At 39.1% G+C, this 12,777-nt stretch overlaps 1 protein-coding gene and 1 long non-coding RNA gene across 3 annotated transcripts in view; one reads left to right on the forward strand and one right to left on the reverse strand.

Moving 5' to 3' along the window:
* Positions 1 to 8,541: 8,541 nt before the first annotated feature.
* TNS3 (tensin 3) overlaps positions 8,542 to 12,777 on the forward strand; it is a 481,975-nt gene continuing 477,739 nt past the window's right edge. Inside the window, exon 1 of one of the 2 annotated variants that reach the window (XM_007500437.3) lies at positions 8,542 to 9,134. In XM_007500437.3, the coding sequence (XP_007500499.2) occupies positions 9,033 to 9,134 (102 nt within the window). In that variant the 5' untranslated portion in view covers positions 8,542 to 9,032. The remainder of the gene's footprint in view (positions 9,135 to 12,777) is intronic. The other variant, XM_056804865.1, reaches the window with a different exon arrangement.
* The window catches only part of LOC130455474 (uncharacterized), a 31,364-nt gene continuing 29,966 nt past the window's right edge, over positions 11,380 to 12,777 (reverse strand). Inside the window, exon 3 of the long non-coding RNA XR_008913455.1 lies at positions 11,380 to 11,521. This is a non-coding gene — a long non-coding RNA (uncharacterized LOC130455474). The remainder of the gene's footprint in view (positions 11,522 to 12,777) is intronic.

Raw genomic sequence — 12,777 nt, forward strand, 5'->3', positions numbered from 1 at the left:
AGAGATGGGAATTAGTCCCTTGTATAGTGAATTGGATTCAGAAATGGTGGGAAGAGCAGATGTGAAGAGCAGTCTACGATAACAGTGTTAAATTGGAAGGGTGTCTCCAATGGAGTGTCCCAGGGATTTGTGGGTAGGTCCTATAGTGTTCAATATATTTGCCAGTGACTTAGAGTAAGTGGTAATAGAGCACTGGGCTTGGAATCAGGGAGACATGTTTATGAGTTTGAATCTGGCCTCAGACAGTTGCTTGCTAATTGGAAAGTCATTTGATCTTGTTTGCCTCAGTTCCTCATCTATACAATGAGCTAGAGAAAGCAATGGCAAATTGGGTCAAGAAGAGTTAGACATAACTGAAACAAGGGAACCATGAAGACATAGAACAAAGGTCAAACACCTGTCCCACAGTCCCAAGTAGGACTGAGTCAGATTAAAATGTAACAGGAAATATTTCCCAAAATAAATTAAAATATAATAAAACTATATAATATATAAAAAATATAATAAAAAATATATAAAAATAAAATAGATAAAGTTTTCTAATTCAAAATACAGCCTTCAAGAATCCTAATATATGGCTTACTGGTCCCCTTTCTATTTGATATTGCCACTAATGACTTAGATGAAAGCATAATTTCGTGCTTGTAAAATGTGAAAATAGTAAGAAGCTCAGAGGTTCAGTTCAGAGGCCATCACATTCTACTAGTATAGAAACAGAAATTACTCTAAGCATACCTGGCATCTAGCCTTTTGTTTAAGACCTTTGACAAAGGTGGGATATAGCACCTCAAGGCAACTTTTGGATACCCTAATTGTCAGCAAGTTTTTCTTTACATCTTACTTAAATGGACGTCTTCCCAATTTTCATACATTGCTCCTATTTCTGTCCTTTGGGCCCAGGCAGAACAAAGTTAATCTCTTCTGTGAAAGAGCCCTTGCCCTATTTCAAATCGGTTATAACAGTCTCCACCTTGCTCTCTACCCTTAGCTCCAAAAGAATTTTTTTTTCTAGGCTAAATATCCACATTGTTCTTTCAGCAGAAGCTCATCTGGTATTATGTCAAGTCCCTTCAGCATGCTGGTTTCCTTCCTGTAGATATTCATCAACAATGACAAAGTCTAAACATATAATATGACCAATCAAAAATTAAAAAAAAAAAAAACCTAAAACCCAACCTTTTTAGGCTAGAAAAATGAGCTGAATCTAAAAAGATGGAATTTGATAAAAATAAAGTTAAAGACTTGTGCTTAGGATAAAAAAAAGTTAATATACAAGGAGCAGGAAAGTATAGCTAGGCAACAGTTTATATGGGAGGAGGAAAGTTGTCAATATGAGGCGATAAAATCTTGTGACAGCTTTAAAAAAAAAAAGGAGTGAGTATTATCCCAGGCTGTTGTTGAGATAGGGAGGTTGATAGTCTTTCTGATGAGACCTCACCTGAAGGACTGTGATCAATTCTGGTTGCTACACTTTGAGAAAATAGATTGAGAGCAGGAGTGTAGAAATAAAGGCAACCAGGCTGGTGAGAGAAGAGGAGACCATGAAATATGAAGACTGATTGAAGTAGATGGAGAAGAGAAGACTTGGGGTCAGGGAGCTACAAGATCACTTTCTTCTTTTCTTCAAACATTTGAAGGATCTTGATCTGGAAGAGGGATTAGATTTGTACCACTTGACCCTAAAGGGCACAACCAGGAGGTTGGGTGGTAGTAACACCACCCATTTCATCTCAATGTAAGGAAAAACTTCCTAACAATTAGAGCTGTCCAAAGTGAAAGGGGATGTCTCAGGAGACCGTAAGAAGGTTTTCTCTCACCAGAGGTCTTCCTTATGATCATTTGTCACGTGCAGGATTTCAATTCAGGAAAAGGGCTATGTTTAAGGTTCTTTCCAAATGACATTCTGCAGGATATTTTTCTACAGGTTCTTGTTATTAATGCACATATTTTAACGACAGGAAATTCCACTCTGTGGCACAGATATTTATTTTGTGATAACTTAGTTGCAAATTCTCTAGTTTCTGGTAAACACTAAAAGAGGGGAGGAAAGAGCTCAAACTTTGCTTGAAGTGTACAAATGCCTCATTCCTTCTTATTCTGACTAGTGGAGACCTTGAAAGGGAAGGCAAAAAAGGGAATCAACTTGCCAGGGTTCCGAATTTCACCTTTAGTCAGCCCCCAAGTGGAGTGACAGGCTCAAGCAGAGTCTGAGAGCTCCCAATACCCCTCCACCTGTGAGTTATTAGGAAGGCGCTTGCTGGCCTCCAGATCTAAGCATGGAAATTACAATTTGCACTATGGCAAAACTACTTTTTCTCTGTTGTGTCGGTTGAAGGTGGACACAGCTGGCGGGAATGGAAAGAAATAAAAGCTGAAGGGAGCTGCATCACATTCCCACACTGTTGCCAAGCAGCAAGATCTGGGCCATCTGACCGCTGGTATTACTGGGTGATCTATTTACAGAGGGGGGTTCTTTGCAATGCAGGGTTACTGTAATTTCCATTAAAGAGCCTGACAGAGAAAGTACACATTTTGGAAGAATGGCTACAAGGGACCCAAGATATGTTAAGAATGCCTACTTTTTTTTTTAACATCCACATGAAGTCCCTCAATGTCACTCTAGCTCCCCTAAGGAACATAGTAATAAATTGTTTTATAAAGCTGATGGAATGTTCAGACCCAGAAGGAATGGCAACATCTGGTTGGCTTGCAGGACCATCCTGGGTTTTTTAGACGTGTAATTTCTATAGCACTTTTAAGGATTTCAACTTTTTCATGTAAGAGAAAAAAGTTGGGTTTGTTTTTCTTCTTAATAAAATGAAAATCAAAATGGTTTATTATACTCTATACTTGTATAACCAGACCATAGCATTTGCCTATGGGAATAAGGGCTGGCTAGGGGCTAATTGCCTTCAGCTTTACTCCAAGCTGAAATTCTCTCCCTTTTGTCCTTCACCCCATTTTCCCTTCCACTCTCCCTCATATCTCCTTTTGTTTTCATCTGCTGTCTCTCCATCTTTCCTTATATTCCCCTTTCTGTCCCCACTTCTCCTCTGTTCTGCTCTTAACTCTCCTTTTTCTCATTCACTATCACCCCTTTCTCTTTCCTCTCACTCTTCTCCCCTTCCTACATCTTCTTTTGCTTTTTTGCCTTTCCTTCACTTTCCATTATAGGTTTTTCTATTTCCATTTTCTCTTCCCCTCTTTCTCTTCCAGTGCTCTGATTCAGCCTGTCTCTTTCTCTCCCTCTTCTCTCTTCTCTCCTTCCTTTTTTATGTCCCCCCTCCTTGTCTCACTCCAGGAAACTATTTGTCCTCAATTCAGATATACTCAGTTAATTTCATAAATGTGTAAACTCTTAGCTTCAAGTCCTTGGGGTTTTTTCCCCAAGTACTGAATTTTGTTTTATTTGCACCAACATTACTGCTTCATTGTCTTACTTCTTGGGGGCCTTGGCCTGAGATGGTGGAGGGTGGGTCTATCAAAATTGGAGGCAAGGTGTAAGGTGAGATGGTAACAAAGATTAAAGTAATTTGTTTTCCATTCATTCTAAGAGAGCAAAGAAACTTGAGTAGGGCAGATGAAATAGCCTTCAAAGTATGAAAGTAGAGGCTTAGAAAATAATTATGTAACAAGAAGAGCTCAAAACAATATAAACTTATAAATGTCATTCAATAAGAAATAGTTTCTTTTCTTCAATTTGTGTTAAACATATGATTTCAGTAAGATAATATCCCATATGTACCAGTCACTGAGAAAGCCTTCAGTTTTTATTGCCTATTGGAGAAAGGGCTCTTTTTCAGTTATTCAGAAAAACTTCAGAAAAACCCTGGTTCTTTATCACACTAAACAAAGGTAGAAGATGGTCTTTGGTCTGTATCATATTGTTGAAAATCATCCAATAGATAGAGGAGGTCATCAGGAGCTTGGCCCGTCCATATCAACCTAACGAGTGACACAAACACTCCATAAATATGAATAACAGATCCTTGATCTATTAAGCACATGGTTGTATATGGGTCATGTTCTAAATGATTTGTGTAATCAAGAAAAAGGTAGCTTTCTCATAGTGGAGCTATGAACCAGGAGTTAGGAGATCTGAGTTTGAGTCTACTTATTAGCTGTGTGATCTTGAGCAAGTCATCAAGCCTCTGTACCCTCATTTATAAAACAGGAATGATACTTTTTGTGCTATAGAAATACCTTTAAATGACGAATAGAGCTACCCAAACCTACTGTTTTTCACTCACAGTATTTGTATGTCTTATGTCTACTTTATATATTTTCACTAGCTATTCCTCATGCATGAAATATTCTCCTCTTTCTTTGATTCTCTTCAAGACTGAGCTCAAATCCTACCTTCTGTAAGACACCTTTCCTGGAGCTCTTTCCTCTAACCTCTACCTTTCCTTTGAGATCATCTCCAATTTTTCCAATGTATATCTTATTTTTACACAGTAGTTTGCAGGTCATTTCCCCCTATTGGGATGCAAGCTTACTGTTTTTACCATTCTTTTTAATCCCAGCTCTTATCACAGTGCCTGATATCATAGTTAAGTTCTTAATAAATGTCTGGTGATTGACTAACTGATGGATTGACTAGGCTTAGAATCAGGAGGACATACATGCAGGACTTATCTCTGACATTTCTTAATTATGTGTTCACAGACAAGTCATTCAATCTCTTTGTACCTCAAACATCTCCCTAGGACTTCTTATATTTCCAAGGATGATGATATAGCATCCACTATTGTGGATACTGTACCATACTGTAGAAGAGATGTGTCAAACAGGCAGCTTTAGGCAGTATGTTGCTCCCAGGATAGCCCAATCCAGATAAAAATCTAATTGAGCAATATATAATAAAATAAATTAAAATATAATAAAGTATAGATAACATTACATTTTAACACTAAGTTAAAGTGCACCCAAGGAGGATTCTTATGTATAGTTTGGTGGCCTAGTTTCTATTTAAATTTAACACTACAACTACAGAGACAAAGTTCCTTCTTATAGCCAGCTAATACATGAATTATCTACCTCATGGGACTGTTGCAAGAAATGTACTTTGCAACTAACTATATATGTGTGTGTATAGCATGTATATGAATAAATATCTGTGTAATTATATAATAAACACATAAAGAATAATTTATATATTATATGCAGAGATATAGTTATTGATGTATGTAAGGGAGCTGATAATTTTTCTAGAAAAATAGAATTTTAATACTAGAAAGGACCTTTCAAGTCATCTAGTGAGCCCTCTCATTTTGCCAATGTTTCAGCTTTCTCAGTGGGGAAACTAAAGGCCTCCAAAAGATTGAGTGGTTAACCCAAGGTAAAAGAGTCAAGTAGCTAATGATGAAGCCAACACTGGACTTAAGTTCTTAGATTCCCAGAATCTTCTGCTCTATCTTACTCCCTCACTGGAGCTCCTTAGGAAAAAAAAAAAAGTTACACTAATCCAAGTCCTTTTAACAACTCCAAGTTTCTTTATGAAACAGACTCATTCTTAATGTCATTCTTCTTCCAGTGTCTTTGCATGGTTTTGAGTCACAGAGCACTACAGTCTCTGAAGAACCGAAGTGGGGAATTACACAAAGACAATAGAGAGGTACATGAGAATGAGGAACTCACAGCATGTTCCAGACAAGGAACTACAAGGCAGAGGAAAAGACGTTGTCTAAGAAATGTATAAGAAAAAAAAGGACTATTCAGTTGCCAAAAAGTGAGGGATAACGATGCAGCTGCCCATGTGCTCCATTGGTATCTTTACAATGTCAAGGGAAAGCAAAGAAGGCTCCCTGCAAACTCATAGAGGCCATTGGATGATACATTTCTTTTTTTCTAGCATTCTCTATGCTGTGGAGGATTCCAGTTCAGTTGTGGAGTGTGTAACAAAAGGTGATCTCATCAGAGTTCTAAACACTTATTAATAAAAATAGAGAGGAGAGAGACAGAGAGAGAGAGAGAGAAAGAGAGAGAGAGAGAGACAGAGAGAGGCAGAGAGACAGAGAGAAAAAGAGAGACACACAGAGAGAAAGAGAGAGACAGAGAGAGAAAGAGAGAGACAGAGAGAGAGAAAGAGAGAGACAGAGAGAGAAAGAGAGAGAGAGACAGACAGACAGACAGACAGAGAGAGAGAGAGAGAGAGAGAGAGAGAGAGAGAGAGAGAGAGAGAGAGAGAGAGATTTCTTTTAAGGTAAGATCAGGTCCCAGATTTCCACCCTTTATGGTCACCTCCATGCTGTCTTGTCCCTTGTTAAGTGCCAGCCCAGGGAGTAAGTCCCTTTGCTTATAACTCAGGCCAGACCACTTTTTATTTGTTACAAGTGCATACCCAGACATCGAAAGTGAGAGTTAGTTGGTGATCTAATTATCTGACTGGTTATGAAGCAGAGTGGAATGTAGTCAACAAAATTTCCTTTAAAAGAGGTCAACTACCATGAAAGGACATGGACAAGAGGAGATGTTTACAGGATAGACAGACATGGATCACTTGCTATCTGCATCACTGGCAGGAATGTCCAACTTGTCAAGATCAGAGATCCATGAGAGTGTTTGAGTGTCCACTATACCTGGAAATCATTTAAGAAGAGCAGCCCTTTGATGCTATACATCTTTTCATCTAAAACTAAGCTTATTGGATGCTAAGCTTGATATCTTATATCGGACATCACCACTACTGTTTGACTTGATCCTTTCTAGAGTAAGAGGGAATAAAGCTGATTAAGGCACTCTAGTAGTGAAGTGCTTGGGCTTACATGGATTAATAGGAGAGCTGCTGGCTATTAGACAAGTAAGAAAAGGTTATTTACTAAATTATACCCTGATGCCTTGGACAAGTTCATTCACATCACATGGATAAGCAGTTTACTACTCAAATGTAATTCATTCATATAATTCATCAAAGGGGCAGAGCACTCTCAAAGAGTGGTCAGGAGTCCACAAGATTTCCATTCCCTCAAACATCTCCATTTCTACTGAGGAATTTTACTTTTGTCTTCAAAAAAAGGATATAGCCAAGCTTTTCCAAGATGACCAGAACAACCCTTATATGGTCCATTAGTTTTCTACAGAAGCCTGGAGTTTTTCTTTAAAGAACATAGAAGAAGATTGTCCAGGGATATTACTTTTGCTTTTTAAAAACTAATAAAAGTCTATTTTTCCCTATATAAACTAAAACAAGACATAAAAAGTACCATCACATGTGAAATCGATCCTTCTCTAATGAATTACCTTCTTTCCCAAGTTCATAAGGGTATATGTGCATTTCTCATATGGAGGAGATTAGAGATGATAAAAAAGCTTGATTGTAGAAGTTTTCATTCATTTTTCTCAACTTCACATTTGAAAAAACAAAGTGGCCTTAGGACTATTTTTTTAAATCAGCCCCTTTGACTTTGCCCTCCTTCTAGTAGTGCCTGACCTCGCAATAAAAATCCTGTGGGATTTCCCTCTCTCTGAATGGAGCATTGAGGCCAAAGCAACCAGGACTGCTTGCTTTGTTGAGCGCCTGCTTTGCTTTCACTGTATAAATCATCCCTGAACCCACCCTAGTGTCGTTTACAATTGTGTTGTTCACTCACAGTCAAGCCAGGAGCCCAGAGGAGGGAATTCTATCAGTAGGAAGAAGCTGTGAATGCAGGTGGCTAAGAGTTTTCTTTTTCCAAAGACAAAACAAACACCCAAACCACACTGCTTTGTGGCAGGACCACTCTAGCTCTTTCTCATTTTCGTTCAACTCATTTTTGGCAAGGAGGGGACAGGGTTAGCTCATGTCACTTAGGGGAAGAGACAAGCTTTGCTCCATAATTTGTGCCTAACTAATGGCTTAGATGTCTTACAAGTTTCCAGACCCAATGGTAAAAACATTTTTTTTTTTACTTCAGAGGCACAATTAATTATCAATTGTCCCAGAAAGGTTTTTTTTTCCTCCAAAAGTATATTCTAACCCCTTTCCCCTCTCCCACCACTTTGCCTCAGAAAATTAATTGCCTGGGGTTGAAACTTTAAACACCACTGTTCGGCTTAAAGCCAATTTTATTTTTTCCCAAATGATTTCAAAGAAGGGGGTTTGAACAGCTAAAACTAAACAGGCGGGCTCCTGGCTGTTAGCTGTGGCTGCTGTAATATGAACAGTCTCCAATAATGCCTTTGAAACAGTCATTAGTCTCCAGCATCATTTTGCAGCTCTGAAAGCTAAGTTATGTGGAAGGAGGAGGGAAAAAAAAAATCAAAGGGGGATTACACACAGAGAATGACAGCACAAAGAAACAGGAAATTCCTCCAAAATGCTTTCCACTCCTGAAATTCAGCTTTCAAAGTCATTCTGATTGAGTTGGCTTCAAATAGTCATTATTTGCTCTCGAATTAGGCGAGCATTATCAGTGTGCCTCAGTGACAGATTGCTGGATAGCTCTCTTTCGTCCTTTCTGCAAAGACAGCTCAGCCTCCTCCCCCTTGCCACCCGCCCCCCAACTAAAAAGAGTGCCGTCCAAGTTATTAGTTTCCTTGTTATTGTATCCATACCATTCAGTGATCCCCAAACCCTCCCACCAGGAGAGGAAAGGCTAAGTTTCCCCCCAGCTGGAGCTGAAGCTTTAGACAGTGGCCCTCTTATGTTGTCTCAGCCTTTGAGGGGGCACAGTGTGGTCAGCATGGGATTCCGATAACAAAGGGTTAGGAGAGGGAGAGGAGGTTGGGGGGTTGAGGGGAGGGGGCCAGACGGGGCTGAGAGATCAGTAGAAGCAGCATCAGCTCCAAAGGGCTTCAACCTGCCCAGACGGAACTGGAACCCAAAGGTTAAGTCCTGGCAGGCTGGGGCTTGCATTTCCATGTTGGCTGTCACGGGAGGCTGGCAGGTTGGAGCAAATGTATGCTGAGGAGCAGGGCGCCTAGCGAGAAGTGCAGCCCTGCCAGGAGTTCAGCTCAGGAGAAGGCAGAGATGAGGGCTCAGGCTCCGGTGCCCTGAGCCGGAGGGGAGAGATCAAGAGCACACGGAGCTGCTCTGAGGCTGCAGGGCTCTGATGGGCTGTTCCGTGAGTCTGGCCTGCCTGGAGGATGAGTTATGTACCGTGCCTTTGGACCAGTCCATCCTGAGAGCCGAAGAAGAGGTCGTCATGATCCAGGTAGGCGGGTGTGTGTGGTGAGGGGTACTTAAAGCAAGAAAACGAAAGCAAAGAAATGAAGGCAGCTACAGGGGGAAGAGCTCCCTGGATTATAACAATCAGGAGGGCGCTCTCTGGGAGCAACTACAATCTCTGATTTAGCCTTTGGATACTCACCTTTTTAAGGAAGATTGTCACAGTTTGCTTTCATGAGGTTGCCAGAAAAAAGGTCTTACAACTGTAGGTGTCTCACAGGAGATCCTTTCCAAGTTGGACTGACTGAAAGCACAAGGCTAGGAGGCAATAATTGGATTTTTAACAGAATTTGATTTGGGAATGTGTTCTCGGGGGTGACTGTAAAGAGAGAACTTTTTTTTTTTTTTTGTGGTTGCTAGTCCCAGTGTTGATATGACTGTCATGACTGCTTTCTAGATGTGATGGGTAAAGGGTCCAGAGTTACAAAGGGTACTATTTAAGAGAGAACCTTGTGAGTAGTTTGTGACACTGACTATATCTATCTCTAGAAACACAATCTCAAACCTTCCAAGCACAAGGGTCAAGAGAAGTAAGTGCATAATGGGTTGGCCTGTGTCCAGTTTTCTTCTTGCCCAGCAGAGAGCTACAGACAGTGGATGTGGAAAGACTCCTGAATATAACAGGGAATGATCAACAATAGCTATTTCACCATCCCCCCCATCCTTGCCCTTCCAAAAATGTTTGAGTTGGCTTAAAGAAGCTTTAGCCACTCTTCTCAATACTGGGGAACTGCTCTAAAGGCATTCTTCTTGCACAAAACAGACTAGAAACTTCCTTGAGCTGAAGAAGAAAGCATCCTTCTAATGGAATTGTGGTATTTTCTACTTTGAAGTCATTTTGTGTCACACTTAAATAAGTAGGCTTAATTCAAATGTATTCCTATATATCAAATAGTGGGTTAACTTTCTATAGTTCTCTCTCTGTTGCTCTGTCTCTGTCTGTCTGTCTCTGTCTTTGTCTGTCTTAAAAAATCAGGTATTAGGTCTTTATCCAGTAAGTACCTTCAGAATGTATATCTATTTTTAAAATTAATGGTATTGGGATAAGCTAGATATAAGACAATAAAATTAATCTTAAGGGAATACATCTCCAAAATACTGAATACTTGCCTATCATTATTGTTTTATATGTTTATGAGCACTAGAGGGATGTAAGCACCTTGAGGGCAGGAATTATTTTTTTTTTCCTTTTGTATCTTCAGCACAACACCTAACACTTTGAAGGCACTTAATAAATACTATTTGAATTCACTGAAATTTTGGAAGTGAAGGAGACTGTAGAACTTTCCTTCTATTAACTCAATATTTCTACTTGTGGAGAAGTTCAAGGTAAAGGAACTTTTTTTTTCAAAAAGAAGGAAACTATATAAAAGCAAAAATTATTTTCATCCAAGAGAATAGATAACGGGCAATACCTTCCTTCTCTTGACAGAGGTGGGGGGTTTATGAGGTCAAAATATTGTATACTCTTATCAGGCATGCCAATAGCTGTTTTGGCTTAGTGCGTTTTCATCATTGCAAATAAGAGTTTGGTAGGGGGTATATCCAGAAATTATAGTTATTTAAAAATAAATACAGCAAAGAATTTTTCCAAGCAAAGTCAACATGAAGGGTAGAATAATCAATTGGCTTGAGTGATTGTGAAAAGACAGGCACACTAATATATTTAATGATGCTAAGAATTGGTTTAACCATTCTAGAAAATCCTTTGGAATTATGCTCTAGAAAGTGATTAAAATGTCCAAAGTCTTCAAACCAAAGAATCCAGGGCCGAGTAGATACCCAAGGAGATAAAAAATAGAAAGAAAATTCCCATATATACCAAGAAATTTATATCAACAATTTTGGTGGTAGCAAAGAATTGCAAACAAAGTGATGCTTATCCAGTGGGGAGTGGCAGGCTAAACACAGGCAGGTAGATACAACCTACAGCTCCTGACTCCCACCCTGTCTGTCTTCTCAATCAGTCCTCTTCTTGTTAAAAATTCTTTTTTCACCAGTCTTTCCAAAATATCCAATCATGTGATGTTAGCGTTTTGATTAAAAGACACTTCTCTTTTTTAGGATAAACAGGAGAGGAGAATTCAGTTTAATAACTATTCTGTAGCAACAAGAGTGTCAAAATAGTACCAGAAATGATGCCCTGACAAGTTTTTAACTATCAAGGAACAGGCAGAACCAGGAATGTCAATATGATTTCCACTCCAACTCAGCATATGAATGTGGTTTGGATAGGTAGGAAGCTGTCAAAGAAACATCCAACCCTTTAGGGCTCAAATTAAAGTCCGAGGGTCTCACATTTGTCCTTGCTTTGCCATGCTCACTGTTTCAGTCCTTCTGAAGTGGTGATTTCTTGGCATCTTTTTTCCTATACTAGAAGATAAAAAAATGTCCAATTAGAGGCAAACAAGATAAGGAATGATGGTGAGTGAGATTGGAACTATCATCTCAGTTTTATTGACATTTCAGTTCATAATCATGATCTTGCCACTTCTTCTCTTAACAAAGTTAAATTTCATTTATACCTCACAGTAAGTTTTACTTTTTTTACCCTACTTCCCTCTCCACTGCCTCACCATCCCATAATCATCAATTCAGTTTTGGTTAGAACAAATTACATTCAGTTTGTTCTAAGCAATTCACAATGCTCTTTACATAATACTGGAAATACAATACTGGTAAAGCATTTATTAAATGTCCACTGAGTATAGATCATCAGTTCTAGGTGATAAGAAGATACAAAGTTTAGATAAGGCTCTTTTCCTAATCTCAAGGAGCTAGAGATCTAGTTAAAGGGACAAGATGAAAATACGTAAAGCAATTATATTCAATATCATATGTACATAACAAAGGTGAGAAGTGAGAAGTGTCAAGACCCCATTGATCATGATTCTCTCTTTAGTATGCTTTTTGCTATAGGTTTTTTTATACTGATCTCTCCTGGATCTCCTCATAATTGTCTCACTGTTTTTTCTTGTCTCCTTTGCTTTATTTTCATGCAACTCATACTCACTAATTATGTATGTCACCCAAAGATCTGTCCTGGGCCGTCTCTTCTGCTTCTAAACTACTTCACATGCTGATCTCATCAGCTTCCATAGATTCAATGATCATTTCTATGCTGATGATTCTCAGATCTACTCCTCTGGCCCTAACATTTCTTCTGACTTCCAGTCTCACATCTCTAACTACTAATTAGTCATCTAATTAGTCATCTTAGACTCAACATGCCTCAAACTGAACTAATTATCTTTCCACCTAACCTTCCCCCAGTCCTCCTAATTTTCCTCTGATTGTAGAGGGTTCCATCTTCCTTCCAGTTTCCTAGGTTCTCAACACAAGTATCCTGATTCATTTTCTCACTTTTTTTCATCCTCTATATCCCCAAAGTGGTCAAGTTATTGTTCCCACAATCATAACATCTCTTGTGTATGACCTCTTCTCTCCTTTGCACTGACACCACTCTTGTACAGGTAAGTCTTTATAACTTTGTGCCAAAACTATTACAGTAGTCGTCTGATAAATCTCTTTACCTCAATTTTCTCCCCATTCAGTGTAATCTCCACTTGCCTGTTGAAATCCATCTTCAGGAAGTGCAAGTCGAGTTGACTCTGCCATCTCCCATTCAA

The sequence above is a fragment of the Monodelphis domestica genome, chromosome 7, assembly GCF_027887165.1.
Source record: "Monodelphis domestica isolate mMonDom1 chromosome 7, mMonDom1.pri, whole genome shotgun sequence".
NCBI classification, from domain to species: Eukaryota; Metazoa; Chordata; class Mammalia; order Didelphimorphia; family Didelphidae; genus Monodelphis; species Monodelphis domestica.